This window comes from Bombina bombina, chromosome 9, assembly GCF_027579735.1.
Source record: "Bombina bombina isolate aBomBom1 chromosome 9, aBomBom1.pri, whole genome shotgun sequence".
NCBI classification, from domain to species: Eukaryota; Metazoa; Chordata; class Amphibia; order Anura; family Bombinatoridae; genus Bombina; species Bombina bombina.
This window is the reverse complement of record NC_069507.1, coordinates 24,674,438-24,698,901: the sequence shown is the minus strand read 5'-3', so window position 1 is coordinate 24,698,901 and position 24,464 is coordinate 24,674,438. Positions and strand designations below refer to the sequence as shown.

The window sequence follows — 24,464 nt, the reverse complement described above, 5'->3', positions numbered from 1 at the left end:
TTTGCTTGATGCCTTTCTCTCTCTGCCAGGTGCTGCCCTCTGCTTGATGCCCCTCTCTCTCTGCCAGGTGCTGCCCTCTGCTTGATGCCCCTCTCTCTCTGGCAGGTGCTGACCTTCTGCTTGATGCCTCTCTCTGCCAGGTGCTGCCCTCTGCTTGATGCCCCACTCTCTGTCAGGTGCTGCCCTCAGCTTGATGCCCCTCTCTGACTGCCAGGTGATGCCCTCTGCTTGATGCCCCTCTCTCTGCCAGGTGCTGCTTCTCTGCTTGATGCCACTCTCTCTCTGCCAGGTGCTGCCCTCTGCTTGATGCCACTCTCTCTGTCAGGTGATGCCCTCTGCTTGATGCCTCTCTTTCTGTCAGGTGCTGCCCATTGCGTGATGCCCCTCTCTGCCAGGTGCTGCCTTCTGCTTGATGCCCCTCTCTCTGTCAGATGCTGCCCTCTGGTTGATGCCCCTCTCTCTGCCAGGTGCTGCCCTCTGCTTGATGCCCCTCTCTCTCTGCCAGGTGATGCCCTCTGCTTGATGCCCCTCTCTCTCTGCCAGGTGCTGCCCTCTGCTTGATGCCCCTCTCTCTGCCAGGTGCTGCCCTCTGCTTGATGCCCCTCTCTCTGCCAGGTGCTGCCCTCTGCTTGATGCCCCTCTCTCTCTGTCAGGTGCTGCCCTCTGCTTAATGCTCCTCTCTCTCTGCCAGGTGATGCCCTCTGCTTGATGCCTCTCTCTCTGCCAGGTTCTGCCCTCACCTTGATGCCCCTCTCTCTGCCAGGTGCTGCCCTCTGCTTGATGCCCCTCTCTCTCTGTCAGGTGCTGCCCTCTGCTTGATGCCCCTCTCTCTCTGTCAGGTGCTGCCCTCTGCTTGATCCTCCTCCTCTCTCTGTCAGGTGCGGCCACCCTACTTAACCCTTCTTACTTCTGGACTGGGCACACGATTACCCAGAGGAACCCCTTAGTTGCTTTTTCATTGGCTGAGGGGCCTGGGTGGGCGGGGCATGTTTGGAGTTTATCCTCTCAGCTTTGTGCATAAGAGGGAAAGGGCGCGGCATTCGGACGTCACTGGAATTCCCCTTATTCGGACACAGGGGCTTTCCCACTGGACAGACTGCAGCTCACTTCTCCGCGTATCCCGGGACCGATGTGCAGCGCAGCAGCTGAAGTGGCCCCCAGTATCCGCTAACAACAGAGCCCAATGCAGAGCCCTCTCCTTTACCCTCTAAACCAGGTGAGCCAGGGGGTGGCGCTGTATGTGGGCACTGAACACATAATATATAGGGCAGTGGGCACTGAGTACATAATGTATAAGGCAGTGGGCACTGAGCACATACTGTATAGGGCAATGGGCACTAAGGAAACATAATGTATAGGGCAGTGGGCACTGAGTACATAAGGCAGTGGGCACTGAGCACATAATGTATAAGGCAGTGGGCACTGAGCACATAATGTATAAGGCAGTGGGCACTGAGCACATAATGTATAGGGCAGTGGGCACTGAGCACATAATGTATAAGGCAGTGGGCACTGAGCACATAATGTATAGGGCAGTGGGCACTGAGCACATAATGTATAGGGCAGTGGGCACTGAGCACATAATGTATAGGGCAGTGGGCACTAAGGAAACATAATGTATAGGGCAGTGGGCACTGAACACATAATATATAGGGCAGTGGGCACTGAGCACATAATGTATAGGGCAATGGGCACTAAGGAAACATAATGTATAGGGCAGTGGGCACTGAGTACATAAGGCAGTGGGCACTGAGCACATAATGTATAGGGCAGTGGGCACTGAGCACATAATGTATAAGGCAGTGGGCACTGAGCACTTAATGTATAGGGCAGTGGGCACTGAGCACATAATGTATAGGGCAGTGGGCACTGAGCACATAATGTATAAGGCAGTGGGCACTGAGCACATAATGTATAGGGCAGTGGGGCACTGAGCACATAATGTATAAGGGCAGTGGGCACTGAGCACATAATGTATAAGGCAGTGGGCACTGAGCACATAATGTATAGGGCAGTGGGCACTGAGCACATAATGTATAAGGCAGTGGGCACTGAGCACATAATGTATAGGGCAGTGGGCACTGAGCACATAATGTATAGGGCAGTGGGCACTGAGCACATGATATATAGGGCAGTGGGCACTGAGCACATAATGTATAGGGCAGTGGGCACTAAGGAAACATAATTTATAGGGCAGTGGGCACTGAACACATAATATATAGGGCAGTGGGCACTGAGCACATAATGTATAGGGCAGTGGGCACTAAGGAAACTTAATGTATAGGGCAGTGGGCACTGAGCACATAATGTATAAGGCAGTGGGCACTGAGCACATAATGTATAAGGCAGTGGACCCTGAGTACATAATGTATAAGGCAGTGGGCACTGAGCACATAATGTATAGGGCAGTGGGCACTGAGTACATAATGTATAAGGCAGTGGGCACTGAGTACATAATGTATAGGGCAGTGGGCACTGAGCACATAATGTATAAGGCAGTGGGCACTGAGCACATAATGTATAGGGCAGTGGGCACTAAGGAAACATAATGTATAGGGCAGTGGGCACTGAGCACATAATGTATAAGGCAGTGGGCACTGAGTACATAATGTATAAGGCAGTGGGCACTGAGTACATAATGTATAAGGCAGTGGGCACTGAGCACATAATGTATAAGGCAGTGGGCACTGAGCACATAATGTATAGGGCAATGGGCACTGAGTACATAATGTATAGGGCAGTGGGCACTGAGTACATAATGTATAAGGCAGTGGGCACTGAGCACATAATGTATAGGGCAGTGGGCACTGAGTTCATAATGTATAGGGCAGTGGGCACTGAGTTACATAATGTATAGGGCAGTGGGTCACTGAGTACATAATATATAGGGCAGTGGGCACTGAGTACATAATGTATAAGGCAGTGGGCACTGCGTACATAATGTATAGGGCAGTGGGCACTGAGCACATAATGTATAAGGCAGTGGGCACTGAGCACATAATGTATAGGGCAGTGGGCACTAAGGAAACATAATGTATAGGGCAGTGGGCACTGAGCACATAATGTATAAGGCAGTGGGCACTGAGCACATAATGTATAAGGCAGTGGGCACTGAGCACATAATGTATAGGGCAGTGGGCACTAAGGAAACGTAATGTATAAGGCAGTGGACACTGAGTACATAATGTATAAGGCAGTGGGCACTGAGTACATAATGTATAAGGCAGTGGGCACTGAGCACATGCTATATAGGGCAGTGGGCACTGAGTACATGATATATAGGGTAGTGGGCACTGAGCACATAATATATAGGGCAGTGGGCACTGAGCACATAATGTATAGGACAGTGGGCACAGAGTAAATAATGTAAGTGTATGTAAAAGGTAGTGGGCACAGATCAGATAGTGTGGGTGTATTTATAGGGTAGAGAGCCCTAATCCAATCCTTAACCCAATGTATAGAGCTAACCCTAAGGCTACCCCTATTCTTATGTCTTGCTCTAACCCTAAACCTAACTTAATCATTAGCCCTATGTATAGCCTTAAACCTAACACTAACCCCAAACATTAACCCTATGTCTAACCCTCACTCTACCATAACCCTAAAGCTAAGCCTAGCACTTACCCTGTCTCACTGTGTCTCAATGCCTAATTTAAAGGGTTTAGAGTTCACTGCCTAACATGAACAAATCACTTTAGGAGTTGCTATTGATTTGTCTGGGTTTTAAAATAAAGTATTATGTTGCTGTCAGATTTTACCTTTAATATAAAACATATTCAGACAGGTGATACATGTTGTATGTTTTATAAACAGACTTGTTTCTGCAGTGTTGTCTGCTATTATTTAGTATTTATGTTTAACAATTGCTTATTTTATTACTACACAAACTAAACATAATGCATTTTTTTACTGTAACATTTCATGAACAAAAAAAAAAGAGAACAGAAAAGTTACAGTGCCAGTCTGGTGCCCAGTGAGAATGCCAGCACATTGTAAGGGCAGGGAATGAATAAAATATTTCTTTATTTCATTCCTGAGCTGCAGATTAAACATATAACAGTTAAATAAAGTGAAAAGTTCTTTCTTGAAACAGTTCCTGGGAACAGAGAATAGAAAAAAATCTTCTGAGCTTTATTACCAGAGACAGAATATACATTGCTGGGGACTCTTCTTAGAATTCAACTGATAACTAAATCTACCTGCGGTCAAATTGTTCCAGTAATTGTCAGGCAATGTGCATTTAGCAGTGTATTCAGTAATAGTAGGTAATAGGTTCTTTATATCTTACATTTGTGCAAACTGAGAATCTTTATTTTTTTATTACAATTATTAATATTAACTGAAATTACACCTATCTGAAGTAACCATCAATCGCAATCTAGTTCTGCATTTTTGCCTACAAGTTAAGCCTAACCCTGCTACATACCTGTCATTAACTGACCTCTGCAGAGACAATAAGATACTATAAAATAATGCAAGTTTTGTTAACAAAATGACAGTGTCTACCCTTGTGTACTTCAGTGAGAAGTCCAGATTGGCCCCTCCAAAAGAGATAAGTGATGTGCAGTTGGACTGTTGAAAATCATTTACAGCAAATAGTGTCAATATATTCAGAACATTTTCACGTTCACCTGGTATGATAATTTAGTGCAACAAAACAAAGTCTAGAAGGGTTTTATGTCCCTTTAAATCACAAATTGACTTTAAATTCCACACTGTTCAAAACTACATAAATATGTGACCCTTTCATTATTTGTATTATTGTCTAGAGGAGACAGGTACTGGCTGGGGCCGCATGCAAACCCTCCGTGCAGTGTTAGTACCAGCACCTTATTATGGGGGTTAAAGGGACAGTTTAGTGAAAATTAAACTTTCATGATTCAGATAGAGCAGCAATTTTAAGCAACTTTTTAATTTACTCCTATTCTCTATTTTTCTTCGTTCTCTTGGTATCTTTAATTAAAAAAGCTTACGAGCCGGCCCATTTTTGGTTCAGAACCTGGGTAGCGCTTGCTGCTTGGTGGCCACATTTAGAGACCAATCAGCAAGCGCTACCCAGGTGCTGAACCAAAAATGGGCCAGCTCTTAAGTTTCCATTCTTGCTTTTTCAAATAAAGATACCAAGAGATCGATGAATAATTGATCATAAGAGTAAATTGGAAAGTTTCTTAAAATTGCTGCTCTATCTGAATCATGAAAGTTTATTTGAACTAGACATTCCCTGGTATTACGCGTAGGGACAGGGTGGGTAGAGGAACAGCTATAAGTACTTCATGGGCAGGTAGAGTTGAGGTCCCAGGTGGTCTGGGGTGTGGCTAGGCAGTTGTGGGGTGTGGTTAGGCAGTTGTGGGGTGTGGCTAGGCAGTTGTGGGGTGTGGCTAGGCAGTTGTGGGGTGTGGTTAGGCAGTTGTGGGGTGTGACCTGCCTAAAAGCACACAGGCAGGGGTAGTTATTTTTTTTACCCTTTTGCCTTTCTCTTCATCCCAAAGGGGATGCAAAGTAGAATATTTGAGGTGCTTTTGCACCCCTTGTTCCCCCCTAAAACTGCCACTGTCTCTGTGGCTTCCACTGTGTCCCTATTTTCAACCCCAGAGTTGGGGAGAATTTAGATTTTTACCCCAGAAAACACACAGCTTCTATTTCACCCCAGATATCACCCTGCCCACTTTCTTATACATACTCAATTAATTCATGGATGTAATTTGTGTTGCTGTGATCCAGTAAAAGAGCTAGAAAATATCATGTGACCCTTTGGAGCGTATGGGAACCCTCATAGCTGCCGAGCATTGTGGGAAACATGATCTGGCATTAGCTGGCAATAAGAAAATACTCTGTTGTGTTAGAGCATTTTACTATTGCATTTTAGTTTGTATATAACCATTTGTCCAACTCCCTGCAAAGTCATCTAATCAGCAATGCACTACTGACAGCTAGATAAAACATCTGGTGAGACAATGACAAGAGAGATATGTGCAGCCACCAATCAGCACCTAGCTCACAGTAATGCTTTGCTTCTTCTGAGACTACTTAGGTATGCTTTTCAGCAAATTGGTCAGTTTCATAACAGAAGAATATTTGAAAACACGTTTAAAACTGTATAGTTGTGAAAGTTGAATTTTGACTTTACAGTGCTGAGCAGACTGGGGATGGGAAGAATATGAGAGTATATACAGCAGGTCACAGAGAGACCGAGCCTATCTAAAGGAACATTCTCACCCTACACATTGTAGCAGTATTTGGATTACTTAGTGGCTTTTATAATATATATATTTGAGCATTGTATTGAGATAAATATCTTATCTGATGTTATAAGGAGGAGCTTTTATATGTTATCATCAAATTTGTGTTGTTCTCTTGGAATTCTTTGTTGAAAGCTAAACATAGGAAGGCTCATATGCTAATTTCTAATCCCTTGGAGGCTGCCTCTTATCTCAGTGCATTTTGACAGTTTTTCACAGTTAGACACTACGGGGCCGATTTATCATCTGTCTGTCCGACATGATCCGCCCAGCGGCTCATGTCCGACATACATTGATGAATGCCGAAAGCATACGCTGTCTGCATTTATCATTGCACAAGCAATTCTTGTGAACTGTTTGTGCAATGCCGCCCCCTGCAGATTTGTGGCCAATCGGCCTGTAGCAGGGGGTGCTAATCAGCCCGATCGTAAGAGATCGGGCGGATTGATGTCCGCAGCCTCAGAGCAGGCGGACCAGTTAAGGAGCATTCATAACTTCATAACTGCTGTTTCCGGCAAACCTGAAGGTTTGCGCGAAAACAGGGGCATCAGGGGCCATTCGGCCCTTGATAAATCGGCCCCTACTAGTTCATGTGTGTCATATAGGTAACATTGTGCTCACTCCTGCGGAGTTATTTTTAAGTCAGCACTGATTGGCTAAAGTGCAAGTCTGTCAAAAGAACTGAATTAGGTGGGCAGTCTGCAGAGGCTTAGATACAAGGTAATCACAGAGGTAAAAATGATATTAATAAAACAGTGCTGGTTACGCAAAACTGGGGAATGGGTAATAAAGGGATTATCTCTAAAAATTCTGGAGTAGACTGTCCCTTTAAGTCACCTTTAAATATAAACTCTGAGTTCTGGAATGGTAAAATAATTTTATTTGTAGCATTGTTTTTTTTCTTCCATTCCTAGACCATCTAAAAAAAACAACAGAATATATACCTCGTTCAATGTTGCTATATTCTATTTTTATATATCATGCATAATTCCCAATTATCCATTTTACCTGTTGGGGTGTATTACACTGTTTACAAATATCTCCTTTACATTTATTTTATCATTTGAAATATGTGTTTTGCCCATTGTATCCCTATCTATACTGAAAACAGTATAGCAGCAGTATTGACTATAAAAAGGTTATGTAAACAAAAAGCTACAGAATAAATTACACTCACTGTGCGGGTGAGATAGGTACTAAATGTTAACTTTCAGTTGCACTCTCTAAGTATTAGCTTTTTAATATAGGTAAGATAAGGCGTTCTGCTCTTCCTGGAAGATCAGCAATGAGTTTTAGTTTCAACTAGAACCGCCCCCCATCAAATGGCTATTTCATATACACAAATAAAAATAAAAGAATGACCCATACTATACTCTGCAGTTGGTATAACAAATCATTGTATATTGCCTTTAAATATGATGCTATCCTATGCAAAATATTTTTTTAGTAAATATCTCTGTAAAATGTCACATTGCAAAGTCTTGTTTAATCCTTGCCTGTCATAGAAGATTTTCATTGCCTTATTAGAATGACACGAATGAGTTGCATATTTATTAGATAATGACAAGTGTGCTGTATGTTAGGGATTTTTATATACGCTTGATAAATGAAAATGGGCTGTAAAACATCAGAGCCTTGTAAATGTACCTTAACTTTGTTGTATCTAAAAAGAGTCCCAGGGAATCTACAGTGTAGTACAATCACGGTTAAATTCTCCAGGTTTTTTTTTCTTTACGCCTACAATTCTTTTTTAGCAGACATTGTATTTTCAGCAACCATAAGAAATCCCCAGGCTGGTCAGAGGCATTGGTAGGAAATATTTTGCATAAGAGCAGAACAAAATGTGCATAAACGTAGATGAGAGCGTCTGGGAACTTCCTTATGGTCTCATATATGAGTCAGAAGTCAAGTAGATCATTTCTAGAATTCTGCCTTGTTTCCAAAATGCCAACATTTTACTGGAGATAAATCCTAAAAATAAATAAAATTTGTTTAAACACCTTAACCCTTATTTGGCGCCAGATTACAAGTGGAGCGCAAATATCGGGTTTTCGCAAACATTTGCACACAAGTTGTTTGTATTACAAGTTGAAAGTAAATGCGATCGCTTGCGCGTAATCGTGATTAACTCTAGAATGATTACTGTGTCCTCAGAGCTCAAAGCAAAAATGTGTCACATAACACATCAAAAATACATTACAAAGTACAGTTACACTCATAATAACAATACTATGCACAGATACTGCTATAACAATCCAAGATAAAACCTTTAAAAAAACTTCTAATAGTACAATAATGTATAATACAATAATGTAATAGTACAATAATCTAATAGTACAATAACGTATAGTACAATAATGTATAGTACAATAATGTATAATACAATAATGTAATAGTACAATAATGTATAGTACAATAATGTATAGTACAATAATGTAATAGTACAATAATCTAATAGTACAATAATGTATAGTACAATAATGTAATAGTATAAAAATGTAATAGTACAATAATGTATAGTACAATAATGTAATAGTACAATAATCTAATAGTACAATAATCTAATAGTACAATAATGTATAGTACAATAATGTATAGTACAATAATGTATAATACAATAATGTAATAGTACAATAATCTAATAGTACAATAATGTATAATACAATAATGTAATAGTACAATAATGTATAGTACAATAATGTATAGTACAATAATGTATAGTACAATAATGTAATAGTACAATAATCTAATAGTACAATAATGTATAGTATAATAATGTAATAGTACAATAATGTAATAGTATAATAATGTAATAGTATAAAAATGTAATAGTACAATAATGTATAGTACAATAATGTAATAGTACAATAATGTAATAGTACAATAATCTAATAGTACAATAATGTATAGTATAATAATCTAATAGTACAATAATCTAATAGTACAATAATGTATAGTATAATAATGTAATAGTACAATAATCTAATAGTACAATAATGTATAGTACAATAATGTAATAGTACAATAATCTAATAGCACAATAATGTATAGTACAATAATGTAATAGTACAATAATGTAATAGTACAATAATCTAATAGTACAATAATGTATAGTACAATAATGTAATAGTTCAATAATGTAATAGTTCAATAATCTAATAGTACAATAATATAATAGTACAATAATGTAATAGTACAATAATCTAATAGTACAATAAGAAATTTAGGTTACTGGGGAATTCCTGACTGCACCACTAGTAGTGACATTAGTGCTTTTCCTTTGTTTTCAACTAGCTTCCTCTAGTACATAGCTTCACCTTCATCAAAGAATAACAAAAGAATGAAGCAAATTTGATAATAAAAGGTAATTGGAATATTGTTTAAATTTATATGCTGTCTCTGAATGATGAAAGAAAAAAAATTGTGTTTCATGTCCCTTTAAGTTGTATACAAATAGAGAATTTACCTTTATTTTGTAAAGTTAAATAGTGGGTTTTACTGTATTAAACCACCACCTATACTGAAAATGTTAATACTGCAGTACCGGTTATAGAAAAGCTACACAAACAAGAAGAAGCAACAGAATTCAAGCCTCTGGTGGGAGACTTGAGTCTGGAGAAGACAGGACTTTCCCCTGCCATTATGTTTGGCTTCAGAAGAAAAGAAAAGATAACAAACTGCAAATTATGGAGATATACAATATGTTGCAGGGTCAGCCTTGTGAAACCTGTCAGATTTAAATTACAGAAAAAGTGGCAAAATAAATAAAGTATTTTACAAAGTAGTTTTACTGTATAATTAAGCTCACAAAGTGCTAACTGACCCTTTGAATGGGCACCAACGTTATGATTTTTTACGTACATCAGAGGTTAATTGCTGGGTAGCAAAATAGTTATATATAAATGTTTTAAAACGTAATTTGCTTTGTTTTGCAGTCTGGGGACACACCCCTTTAACATCCTCTTGAGTATGCTTATCTTATCTCCTCGGCTGTAGCCAATGATGGGTAGAGATATACATGTGCTTCTGTACATATCAAACAATCACTGTGCACTATGTAGAGAATCTACTGAATACACTTCGGCCTGTCTAGAGGAAGTGGGAAATGCAACAATTTTGTGATTTAGTCTAAAGACAAAGTTAGAGTTTATGCTTCAATGAACAATTTATTATTTTGTTTGTTCTTAAAGGGAAATTGTTCTGTAAAATGTTCTCCTCTTTAACGGGACATTAATGTGCAAACAAGAGAACACTGTGATGTGTTAGTCTTTTATCATTCCACTGCTGCTTGCACATAACTATGTGTTTAACCCCTGCATAGAACTTAAAGGGACAGTCAACACCAGAATTTTTGTTGTTTAAAAGATAGATAATCTCTTTATTACCCATTCCCCAGTTTTGAAAAACCAACACAGTTATATTAATACACTTTTTACTTCTGTGACTAACTTGTATCTAAGCATCTTCTGACCGCCCCTAATCACATGACTTTTAGTTATTATCTATTGACTTGCATTTTAGCCAATTAGTGCAGTGTCTGCCACTAGCCACAGGCGTGATCACAATGCTATCTATATGGCCTACATGAGCTTGCTCTCCCCTGCTGTGAAAAGTAAATAAAATAGAGGCGGCCTTCAAGGGCTTAGAAATTATCATATGAGCCTTCCTAGGTTTGCTTTCAACTAGAATACCAAGAGAACAAAGCAAAATTGTTGATAGAAGTAAATTGGAAAGTTGTTTAAAATTACATGCCCTATTTGAAAAATGAAAGTTTTTTTTGGACTTGACTGTCCCTTTAAATACATAGATAAAGTCAGCTGCAGAGCAGTAACCCACCACTGGGAGCTAGCTGAACACATCAGGTGAGCCAGTGACAAAATACAAATGTGTGTAGCCACCAATCATCAACTAGTTCCCGGTACTGCACTGCTGCTGTTGAGCCTACCTGGGTATGCTTTATAACAAAGGATCACAAGAGAACAAAGTAAATTTACATTGAAAAGGCTCTGAAATCTGCAGTATTTTAGTTTTGCACTTTATGTCCATTGCTGACCTCACTAGACGTCCCCAGTTACTGGAAGTCCCTGTTTGTGACAATTACTCAACCCTAACCCACTGAGAAAGCACTTGATAGCTCGTTATTGGGCAGTTTCTCTTTCAGTTTTAGCAAATAATGATATGGTTGTAAATATGTTTCTTGGCAGTTTGTAGTCATTAAGGGATATTAAATAATATAAAATGTTTAATTATGGGTAGTCAATATACTTTCATTATTTATGCTGTCCCTTTTTCCTGTAATTTAACTCTGAAAAGTCTTTGTTTTATAAAATACAATGAGTTTCTGTAAAGTAATGGTCACTGCCATGTTTGAACGTAAGTTTTTTCATTATCTCACTTTCCTACTGAGAAACCGCGGATGTGTGAAACAAAAGATAACCTAACTGGGATCACCACTGCCTTGTTTACAAAAACTCTATTTTATTGACCGATTTTTTTAGCTTTTCCTGATCATTTACAGCAGAAAACAAAGATATGTAGAAAACTATTTTAAACATATTTATAGAAACTAAACTACTAAAAGGGTCATTATAGTCATTTTTTATCAAAGGCTTAACAAACAGTTGATAACAATATTAATATTTTACCAATATACATCTATTAAATGTCATTTATTGTTTTAAAGATATTTTCAAACAAATTTAATATTGCTTCCACTGCCCATGAAAAGTGGCATTCAGTTTCCAATTAGGCTGTGAGTCGGTCGACAGACATGTAAGTCGGAGCCTGCGCAATCCAGCATTTCCTTAGCTCTTCACAAATGCAAAGAAGAGCAGGCTGCCAAATGCCAATCAAAAACCAATGTGGTCCCTGCTATGGCAACCTTTGATGCGTCCTGGCACGCTAGCAGAGATCGTGTAAACGTTGCTAAGAGCAACCATTTAATGTCAGCTGGCGTTCGCTGTCTTCCACTTTTAGCCTGCTCCCGTGCATGCTCCCATGTCTGATCAGCAAGTCAATGCTTATTGGACATGGGGAAAGGAAAAGAAAAAAAAGCCCATTTCTGGGGCATTTTGAAACAGTTTGGCAAGGAACTATTTTTTATACTTTAGAGAAATTTTTTTAATATAAAAAGTCTTAGTTTTAAAAAAACAAACAAACACGTGAATGTAATTAAAACAAGAAAATGGAATGAAACATATGTAAAATATAATCGTTTATTATGGACCTTTAAAGGGACAGTTCACCCAAAAAAGTTTCTCCCCTTTAAATTGTTCCCAATGATCCATTTTACTTGCTGGAGTGTATTAAATTGTTTACAAGTAGCTCCTTTACAGTTATTTTGGCATTTGAAATAGCTGATTTAGCCTGTGGTATCCCAAACTGTACTGAAAGTGTCTATACTTAAAGGGACAGTAAACCTACAAAATAATGTTATATAACTCTGCACATAGTGCAGAATTATATAAGATTAGTTTAGCGCCAACTTTATAAGTACAAGGATTGCAGAGATATTTTATTCCAAATTTAAATTTTTCTGAACTCTGCTCCTGGCTCTACTGAGTGGGTCTTTTTTTCCATAAGCGATTCACGAGAACGCCGTCCAGTCACAGCGTGCCGGATTGTGCTATTAAACTGAATGTAGCTCACTCCTGCTCTGGTCTGGTAACAGGAGCGAGCTACATTCAGTTTAATGGCGCGACCCGGGGCGCTGTGACCAGACAGTGCGAAGCGCTTATGAAAAAAAAGTCCTGCTCAGTAGAGCCAGAAGCGGTGTTCTGAAAAATTAAATTTTTGAATAAACTATCTCTGCCGAATTATATAACATTATTTTGTAGTTTTACTGTCCCTTTAAGCCTAGGCTATGTAAACATAGCCAGTAGAATAAATTACACTCCCAATGGGGTGCAGGATAGTAATAAAGTAATAAAATGTTAATTGCTCATACATTTTATACTCTGCAGCTGGTATAACAAGTCATTTAAAATACATCAATATAAAAACAATTTTATTTAAAGCTAATATAATTGTAAAACATATATCAGCATATTATTCTAAGGCTAACCTTTGCTTTGAATATATCATTATGTCTGTCATGTATTTACTGTTTAGTAACCCTCTAATTAGTCAGAGATTCAGAGTTTGGCAGATGGTGCGCCCTGGTTTCTTCCTTTATATTGATTGGCTGCTGATTGCCATGTGATCTCTTTGCAAGTCTTTCTGGGAATTGTAGTTTCATGATTACTCTCATGCTGTAATCTAAAGCCGTTTTGTGTGTTTGGCCAATTGGTGTGGCGCCCCTGATGTTTTTATACACCAATAACCCTAATGGCTCTCTTACAGGGACATAATACTCATATGCTAAATCACTTGAAACTGATGCAGTATAACTGTAAAAAGCTGACAGGAAAATATCACCTGAGCATCTCTATGTAAAAAAGGAAGATATTTTACCTCACAATCTCCTCAGCTCAGCAGAGTAAGTTCTGTGTAAAAAGTTATACTTCAGCTGTTGCTCAGCTGCAGGTAAAAAAAAAAAAAAATTAAGAAATGAACAGCAGCCAATCAGCATCAGCAGTGCTGAGGTCATGAACTCTTTTACTGTGATCTCATGAGATTTCACTTAACTCTCATGAGATTTCATAGTAAACTTCCTTAAACTGAATAGGGAAATAACACGAGTGTGCACAAGGCTCAGCCCCTTAGCTGTCCCGGGACAGGCATACTGATTTGCTGCTTAAAGTCCTTTACAATGGGATGTGACTGCTGAGGAACTTTTGAGGTAAAATATCTTTCTTTTTTACATAGAGATGTTCAGGTGATATTTTCTAGTCAGCTTTTTACAGCTGTGCTGCATCACTTTCAAGTGTTTCAACATTTGGATATTATGTCCCTTTAATGTAATACAGGTGCATGATAAAGTACTTTCAGTTAAGAAGTGTTTGGCCACTATTGTATTATATAATTATATATTGATATATTAAGCATTATACTAATTGTACTAAATGTTGGAGCTCATGTACTCAACAAGCAACTCTCTCCTGCGGCATTGTTACCATTGACATAATTTTATTTATTAGAAAATGTCTAGTTATGTGTAATGAAACCACTTTGCAATATATTATTATTTATTTGCCCTTTTTCATGAAATTTATCTTTGAAAGTTGAGCAAATTCTAATTCTCAGAACTTTAAATGCACTCTGCAAGGGGAACCCTGCTACATACCTGTCCCTATTTGGCTTTATCTGATAACAACTGCAAAAAATGTGCTTTATACTAACATAATGACTGTGGCTAGCCTTGTTGTCTTCTGACTAAAGCCCAGATTGGCTCCTCAAAATAAGGCAAATAGTGGGTGGAGTAAAATAACTGCAGTAAACATCATGGATTTTTTCATAAAGATTGTGATTGACCATTATGGGCCCCATTACATATGCCTGCATTTGCGACGCTGGTTTTTGCGCATTTTTGGTATCCTATATACAGCGTAGCATACAAGTTACGCGCGTATATTTCACCCGTCGGACGTAGTTTTTTTTACCCATAGACTAACATGGAAAAGACGCGCAATTTGGTATCCAATATCCAGCGCAAGGACTTACGTGGCAAAAATGGAGAAATCTTACTCCATTTTCACCTCACCATAAAAGGCAGCCGTAGCAAGCCTTGCGCTGAGTATTGGAGCACCGTAACTCCCTAAAATGCCTGCAAAAAAAAAAAACTAACACCTAATGCATGCGCAATGTCTATCTACCTGTCAACCGCAATCCCCCACCGCAATAACTAATAAAGTGTATTAACCCCTAAACTGCCGCTCCTGGAGCCCACTGCCACCTACATTATATGTATTAACCCCTAAACCGCCATAGCCCACACCGCAATAAACCTATTCTAGTATTAACCCCTAAACCACCATAGCCCACATAGCCTATTAAATCTATTAACCCCTAATCTGCCGCTGCCAACGTCGCCGCCACTATAATAAAGTTATTAACCCCTAAACCTAAGTCTAACCCTAACCCTAACACCCCCCTAACTTAATTATTATTTAAATAAATCTAAATAAAATTACTATTATTAACTAAAGTATTCCTATTTAAATCTAAATACTTACCTATAAAATAAACCCTAAGATAGCTACAATATAATTAATAATTACATTCGGCTAGATTTAGAGTTCTGCGGCCAAAGGGGTGCTTTAGCTACTCGTGTATTTTCCCCCCCGCACCTTTTAAATACCGCTAGTATTTAGAGTTAACAGAAGGGCTGCGTTAAGCTCCAAAAAGGGAGCGTAGAGCATAATTTACTGCCACTGCAACTCTAAATACCAGCAGTGCTTACGGACGCGGCCAGCTTCAAAAACATGCTCGTGCACGATTCCCCCATAGGAAACAATGGGGCAGTTTGAGCTGAAAAAAAAACCTAACACCTGCAAAAAAGCAGCGTTCAGCTCCTAACGCAGCCCCATTGTTTCCTATGGGGAAACACTTCCTAAGTCTGCACCTAACACCCTAACATGTACCCCGAGTCTAAACACCCCTAACCTTACATTTATTAACCCCTAATATGCCGCCCCCGCTATCGCTGACCCCTGCATATTATTATTAACACCTAATCTGCCGCTCCGTACACCACCGCAACCTACGTTATCCCTATGTACCCCTAATTTGCTGCCCCTAACATCGCCGACCCCTGTATTATATTTATTACCCCCTAATCTGCCGCCCCCAACGTCGCCGCCACCTACCTATAATTATTAACCCCTAATCTGCCGATCGGTCCTCACCGCTACTATAATAAAGTTATTAACCCCTAATCTGCCTCACTCCCGCCTCAAAAACCCTATAATAAATAGTATTAACCCCTAATCTGCCCTCCCTAACATCGCCGCCACCTAAATTCAAGTATTAACCCCTAATCTGCCGACCGGACCTCGCCGCTACTCTAATAAATGTATTAACCCCTAAAGCTAAGTCTAACCCTAACCCTAACACCCCCCTAACTTAATTATTATTTAAATAAATCTAAATAATATTACTATTATTAACTAAAGTATTCCTATTTAAATCTAAATACTTACCTATAAAATAAACCCTAAGATAGCTACAATATAATTAATAATTACATTCGGCTAGATTTAGAGTTCTGCGGCCAAAGGGGTGCTTTAGCTACGCGTGTATTTCCCCCCCCCCCGCACCTTTTAAATACCGCTGGTATTTAGAGTTAACAGAAGGGCTGCGTTAAGCTCCAAAAAGGGAGCGTAGAGCATAATTTACCGCCACTGCAACTCTAAATACCAGCAGTGCTTACGGACGCGGCCAGCTTCAAAAACATGCTCGTGCACGATTCCCCCATAGGAAACAATGGGGCAGTTTGAGCTGAAAAAAAACCTAACACCTGCAAAAAAAACAGCGTTCAGCTCCTAACGCAGCCCCATTGTTTCCTATGGGGAAACACTTCCTAAGTCTGCACCTAACACCCTAACATGTACCCCGAGTCTAAACACCCCTAACCTTACATTTATTAACCCCTAATATGCTGCCCCCGCTATCGCTGACCCCTGCATATTATTATTAACACCTAATCTGCCGCTCCGTACACCACCGCAACCTACGTTATCCCTATGTACCCCTAATTTGCTGCCCCTAACATCGCCGACCCCTGTATTATATTTATTGCCCCCTAATCTGCCGCCCCCAACGTCGCCGCCACCTACCTATAATTATTAACCCCTAATCTGCCGATCGGTCCTCACCGCTACTATAATAAAGTTATTAACCCCTAATCTGCCTCACTCACGCCTCAAAAACCCTATAATAAATAGTATTAACCCCTAATCTGCCCTCCCTAACATCGCCGCCACCTAACTTCAAGTATTAACCCCTAATCTGCCGACCGGACCTCGCCGCTACTCTAATAAATGTATTAACCCCTAAAGCTAAGTCTAACCCTAACACTAACACCCCCCTAAATTAAATATAATTTTATTCTAACAAAATAAATGAAATCTTATTAAATATATTATTCCTATTTAAAGCTAAATACTTACCTGTAAAATAAACCCTAATATAGCTACAATATAAATAGTAATTATATTTTAGCTATTTTAGGATTAATATTTATTTTACAGGCAACTTTGTATTTATTTTAACCAGGTACAATAGCTATTGGCTGATGATAGGATTCTATCAGCCAATCGGAATTAAGATAGGAAAAATCCTATTGGCTGATCCAATCAGCCAATCGGATTGAGCTCGCATTCTATTGGCTGATTGGAACAACCAATAGAATGCAAGCTCAATCCGATTGGCTGATTGCATCAGCCAATCGTATTTTTCCTACCTTAATTCCGTTTGGCTGATAGAATCCTATCAGCCAATCAGAATTCGAGGGATGCCATTCGTCGTTAGTCCATCGGCCAGAAAGGATGCTCCGCGCCGAATGTCTTCAAGATGGAGCCGCTCCTCGTCGGATGGAAGAAGATCGAAGATGCAGCTTGGATGAAGACTTCTGCACGGATGGAGGACCTCTTCTTCCCGGATCGGATGAAGACTTCTGCCCGGCTGGAGGACCACTTGTGCCCGGATCGGATGAAGACTTCTGCCCGGCTGGGTGAAGACGTCTCAAGGTAGGGTGATCTTCAATGGGGTAGTGTTAGGTTTTTTTAAGGGGGGATTGGGTGGGTTTTAGAGTAGGGGTGTGTGGGTGGGGAGTTTCAATGTTGGGGGGGGGTATTGTAATTTTTTTTTTCAGGTAAAAGAGCTGATTACTTTGGGGCAATGCCCCGCAAAAGGCCCTTTTAAGGGCTATTTGTAATTTAGTATAGGGTAGGGCATTTTATTATTTTGGGGGGCTTTTTTATTTTATTAGGGGGCTTAGATTAGGTGTAATTAGTTTAGTTTAAACTTCTTGTAATTTTTTTTATTTTCTGTAATTTAGTGGGGGGTTTTTTGGTACTTTAGTTTATTTTAGTTAATTGTATTTAACTTTAGCTAATTGTAGTTAATTAATTTAATTTATTTAATGATAGTGTAGTGTTAGGTGTAATTGTAACTTAGGTTAGGATTTATTTTACAGGTAATTTTGTAATTATTTTAACTAGGTAGCTATTAAATACTTATTAACTATTTAATAGCTATTGTACCTAGTTAAAATAAATAAAATGTTGCCTGTAAAATATAAATAAATCCTAAAATAGCTACAATGTAATTATTAATTATATTGTAGCTATCTTAGGGTTTATTTTACAGGTAAGTATTTAGTTTTAAATAGGAATACTTTAGTTAATAATAGTAATATTATTATTTAGATTTATTTAAATAATAATTAAGTTAGGGAGGTGTTAGGGTTAGACTTAGGTTTAGGGGTTAATAACTTTATTATAGTGGCGGCGGCGTTGGCAGCGGCAAATTAGGGTTTAATAGATTTAATAGGCTATGTGGGCTATGGCGGTTTAGGGGTTAATACTAGAATAGGTTTATTGCGGTGTGGAATATGGCATTTTAGGGGTTAATAATTTAGTTATTACTTGCGGTTTGGGCTATGGCGGTTTAGGGGTTAATAATCAGGCTTATTGCGTTGTGGGAGGTTGTCGGTCTAGGGGTTAATACATTTATTATTAGGAGTGAGAGGGGGGATTGCGGATATAAGGGTATACGTGTCGGGCTTATTTTTGGGAGGCGTGTTAGACAGTTATGGGAGATTTAAAATTGTAATTATTTTTCTTAGGCGATGGCAGTTTCTAAAGTGCCGTAAGTCACTGGCGACTCCAGAAATTTGTACTTACGCTTATTTCTGGACATCGCTAGTTTATCCGACTTACGGCACTTAGGGGCGTCTTATATGTAATACCCCGATGTGCATGGTGAAATTACGGGCGGCGCGGGTTCCCACGCTTGCGCTGAAACCTACGCCGTATATCGGATTGCGCCCTATATGTTTCACCCCTGCAAAGGGATTAAATGCATAGTTAAAGTCAGCCCCAGAGCAGCAATGCACTATTTGGAGCTAGCACTGCACATCCGGTGAGCCAATGACAAGAGGCATATGTGAGTAGCCACCAATCACCATTTAGCTTTCAGTAGTGCATTGCTACTATTGAGGATATGTACATATGCTTTTGAATAAAGAATACAAAAGCTATAAGGGCTCAAAGATATGAGATCTCAGGTGTTGGAAAAAAAGGCAGGCAAAGGGATTTAACATAGGCATACATATACATCTTTACAAATGTATATGTTTGTATATATATAAATATATATGTCTATATATGTGTACATATGTATTTATATGTACAAAAGACAGGTGTCAGCGCCTTCCTTATGTGACAACTATGGACAAAAAGGTGTATAAACTATTATGGGGTAACAAATCCCCTATCACCACTCACTTACTTCTAAAAACCTCAATCCATATGAGGTAAGTAGCCACCGTTTGTAAAAAAAACTCCCAACTTGCTGCTGTCTCCAGTTCTGTAGTGTAGAGAGAAACGGAAACCGGAAAAGTCTGGATCCCACATTGGTGAAGACGAACCAGGGAGGCATACCGTGGACATCTGGATTAAGCACTTCAGACGCTGCACAGCTGAGTAACTTTTCCGGTTTCCGTTTTTCTCTACACTACGGATCTGGACACCTGTCTTTTGTACATATCTGGTGAAGATTGCCAGGGAGTCTTCACTTATCTTTTAGTCCTGCAGCCTTCTTTGGGATACACTATTTCCTGTGGACTTTTGGACATTTCATCATCATTATTATTTGTATATTTACGTATATACATCAAAATTTATTGTCATATAGGATAATGCGGTTTTACATATTCTTTTGTGCATCATATGTATTTATATGTGTGTATATATATGTATTTACAGACATATATACACATATAAACACATAAATACATATGTATACAAATATAGACATATATAGAAGTGTATTGGAACCCTTTGCAGTTAAAGTGAATGTCAATTTTGATGCTAAAGTGTCTGGTTTTTAAAAATTTGATTAAAAACAGGGGCACTTTAATTAATCAAATTTTACAATTCACTCCTGTTGTGAAAAAAAAACTTACATTATAAACTTGACAGCCGCTCCAGCTTCCTCCACCCGTCACAAAGCCTCTTCCTGGGTCTAAAATGAGGAATCCGGCTTCCTCCAATCACGGCATTGAATCAGACACTGATTCCTCCGGGGGAGAAGCCATGATTGGAGGATGACCTATCCATCATTTCTGACATCAGAAATTACTTCCAACGACCGGAGGAAGCTGGAGCTTCTGTCGAGATTAAAAGGTAAGTTTTTTTTTTTTTCAAAACATGAGTGAAATGTTAATTTTGATAAATTAAATTGCCCCTGTTTTTAATCGAATTTTTAAAAACCGGGCACTTTAGCATCAAAAAGGTTTAACTATGTATTTATGTTTTTGAGTGTGTGCCCTGTGTATAAATACAGTACAGTATGTGAGTGTGTGCCCTGTGTATAAATACCGTACAGTATGTGAGTGTGTGCCCTGTGTATAGATACAGTACAGTATGTGAGTGTGTGCCCTGCGTATAGATACAGTACAGTATGTGAGTTCCCTGTGTATAGATACAGTACATTATGTGAGTGTGTGCCCTGTGTATAGATAGATACAGTACAGTATTTGAGTGTGTGCCCTGTGTATAGATACAGTACAGCATGGGAGTGTGTGCCCTGTGTATGTATACAGTACAGTATGTGAGTGTGTGCCCTGTGTATAGATACAGTACAGTATGTGAGTGTGTGCCCTGTGTCTAGATAGATACAGTACAGTATGTGAGTGTGTGCCCTGTATATAGATACAGTACAGTATGTGAGTGTGTGCCCTGTGTATAGATACAATACAGCATGTGAGTGCCCTGTGTATAGATACAGTACTGTATTTGAGTGTGTGCCTGTGTATAGATACTGTACAGTATGTGAGTGTGTGCCTGTGTATAGATACTGTACAGTATGTGAGTGTTTGCCCTTTGTATAGATACAGTACAGTATGTGAGTGTGTGCCCTGTGTATAGATACAGTACAGTATGTGAGTGTTTTCCCTGTGTATAGATACAGTACAGTATGCGAGTGTGTGCCCTGTGTATAGATACAGCACAGTATGTGAGTGTGTGCCCTGTGTATAGATACAGTACAGTATGTGAGTTTGTGCCCTCTGTATAGATACAGTACAGTATGTGAGTGTGTGCCCTGTGTATAGATACTGTACAGTATGTGAGTGTGTGCCCTGTGTATAGATACAGTACAGTATGTGAGTGAGTGCCCTGTGTATAGATACAGTACAGTATGTGAGTGTGTGCCCTGTGTATTGATACAGTACAGCATGTGAGTGTTTTCCCTGTGCATAGATACAGTACACTATGTGAGTGTGTGCCCTGCGTATAGATACAGTACAGTATGTGAGTGCCCTGTGTATAGATACAGTACAGTATGTGATTGTGTGCCTGTGTATAGATACAGTACAGTATGTGAGTGTGTGCCCTGTGTATAGATAGATACAGTACAGTATGTGAGTGTGTGCCCTGTGTATAGATACAGTACAGTATGTGAGTGTGTGCCCTGTGTATAGATACAGTACAGCATGTGAGTGCCCTGTGTATAGATACAGTACAGTATGTGAGTGTGTGCCCTGTGTATAGATACAGTACAGTATGTGAGTGTGTGCCCTGTGTATATATACAGTACAGTATGTAAGTGTGTGCCCTGTGTATAGATACAGTACAGCATGTGAGTGTGTGCCCTGTGTATAGATACAGTACAGTATGTGAGAGTGTCCCCTGTGTATAGATACAGTACAGTATGTGAGTGTGTCCCCTGTGTATAGATACAGTACAGTATGTGAGTGAGTCCCCTGTGTATAGATACAGTACAGTATGTGAGTGTGTCCCCTGTGTATAGATACAGTATAGTATGTGAGTGTGTCCCCTGTGTATAGATACAGTACAGTATGTGAGTTTGTGCCTGTGTATAGATACAGTACAGTATGTGAGTGTGTGCCCTGTGTATAGATACAATACAGTATGTGAGTGTGTGCCCTGTGTATAGATACAGTACAGTATGTGATTGTGTGTCCTGTGTATAGATACAGTACAGTATGTGAGTGAGTGCCCTGTGTATAGATACAGTACAGTATGTGAGTTTGTGCCTGTGTATAGATACAGTACAGTATGTGAGTGTGTGCCCTGTGTATAGATAGATACAGTACAGTATGTGATTGTGTGCCTGTGTATAGATACAGTACAGTATATGAGTGTGTGCCTGTGTATAGATACAGTACAGTATGTGAGTGTGTGCCCTGTGTATAGATACAGTACAGTATGTGAGTGTGTGCCTGTGTATAGATACAGTACAGTATGTGAGTATGTGCCTGTGTATAGATACAGTACAGTATGTGAGTGTGTGCCCTGTGCATAGATACAGTACAGCATGTGAGTGTGTGCCCTGTGTATAGATACAGTACAGTATGTGAGTGTGTGCCTGTGTATAGATACAGTACAGTATGTGAGTGCCCTGTGTATAGATACAGTACAGTATGTGAGTGTGTGCCCTGTGTATAACAGTATGTGAGTGTGTGCCCTGTGCATAGATACAGTACAGTATGTGAGTGTGTGCCCTGTGTATAGATACAGTACAGTATGTGAGTGCCCTGTGTATAGGTACAGTATGTGAGTGAGTGCCCTGTGTATAGATACAGTACAGTATGTGAGTGTGTGCCCTGTGTATAGATACAGTACAGTATGTGAGTGTGTGCCTTTGTATGGATACAGTACAGTATGTGAGTGCCCTGTGTATAGATACAGTACAGTATGTGAGTGTGTGCCTGTGTATATATACAGTACAGTATGTGAGTGTGTGCCCTGTGTATAGATAGAGTACAGTATGTGAGTGAGTGCCCTGTGTATAGATACAGTACAGTATGTGATTGTGTGCCTGTGTATAGATACAGTACAGTATGTGAGTGCCCTGTGTATAGATACAGCACAGTATGTGAGTGCTCTGTGTATAGATACAGTACAGTATGTGAGTGTCCTGTGTATAGATACAGTACAGTATGTGTGTGTCCTGTGTATAGATACAGTACAGTATGTGAGTGTGTGCCCTGTGTATAGATACTGTACAGGATGTGAGTGTTTTCCCTGTGTATAGATACAGTACAGTATGTGAGTGTTTTCCCTGTGTATAGATACAGTACAGTATGTGAGTGCCCTGTGTATAGATACAGTACAGTATGTGAGTTCCCTGTGTATAGATACAGTACAGTATGTGAGTGTGTGCCCTGTGTATAGATACAGTACAGTATGTGAGTGCCCTGTGTATAGATACAGTACAGTATGTGAGTGTGTGCCCTGTGTATATATACAGTACAGTATGTGAGTGTGTGCCCTGTGCATAGATACAGTACAGTATGTGAGTGTGTGCCCTGTGTATAGATACAGTACAGTATGTGAGTGTGTGCCCTGTGTATATATACAGTACAGTATCTGAGTGTGTGCCCTGTGTATAGATACAGTACAGTATGTGAGTGCCCTGTGTATAGATACAGTACAGTATGTGAGTGTGTGCCCTGTGTATAGATACAGTACAGTATGTGAGTGTGTGCCCTGTGTATATATACAGTACAGTATCTGAGTGTGTGCCCTGTGTATAGATACAGTACAGTATGTGAGTGTTTTCCCTGTGTATAGATACAGTACAGTATGCGAGTGTGTGCCCTGTGTATAGATACAGCACAGTATGTGAGTGTGTGCCCTGTGTATAGATACAGTACAGTATGTGAGTTTGTGCCCTCTGTATAGATACAGTACAGTATGTGAGTGTGTGCCCTGTGTATAGATACTGTACAGTATGTGAGTGTGTGCCCTGTGTATAGATACAGTACAGTATGTGAGTGAGTGCCCTGTGTATAGATACAGTACAGTATGTGAGTGTGTGCCCTGTGTATTGATACAGTACAGCATGTGAGTGTTTTCCCTGTGCATAGATACAGTACACTATGTGAGTGTGTGCCCTGCGTATAGATACAGTACAGTATGTGAGTGCCCTGTGTATAGATACAGTACAGTATGTGATTGTGTGCCTGTGTATAGATACAGTACAGTATGTGAGTGTGTGCCCTGTGTATAGATAGATACAGTACAGTATGTGAGTGTGTGCCCTGTGTATAGATACAGTACAGTATGTGAGTGTGTGCCCTGTGTATAGATACAG

At 39.6% G+C, this 24,464-nt stretch overlaps 1 protein-coding gene across 1 annotated transcript in view; it reads left to right on the top strand.

Annotated features, from left to right (window-relative positions):
• Positions 1-1,059: 1,059 nt before the first annotated feature.
• The window catches only part of NFKB2 (nuclear factor kappa B subunit 2), a 178,584-nt gene continuing 155,179 nt past the window's right edge, over positions 1,060-24,464 (top strand). The window contains exon 1 of the mRNA XM_053691952.1: positions 1,060-1,216. Within this exon, the coding sequence (XP_053547927.1) occupies positions 1,184-1,216 (33 nt within the window). The 5' untranslated portion in view covers positions 1,060-1,183. The remainder of the gene's footprint in view (positions 1,217-24,464) is intronic.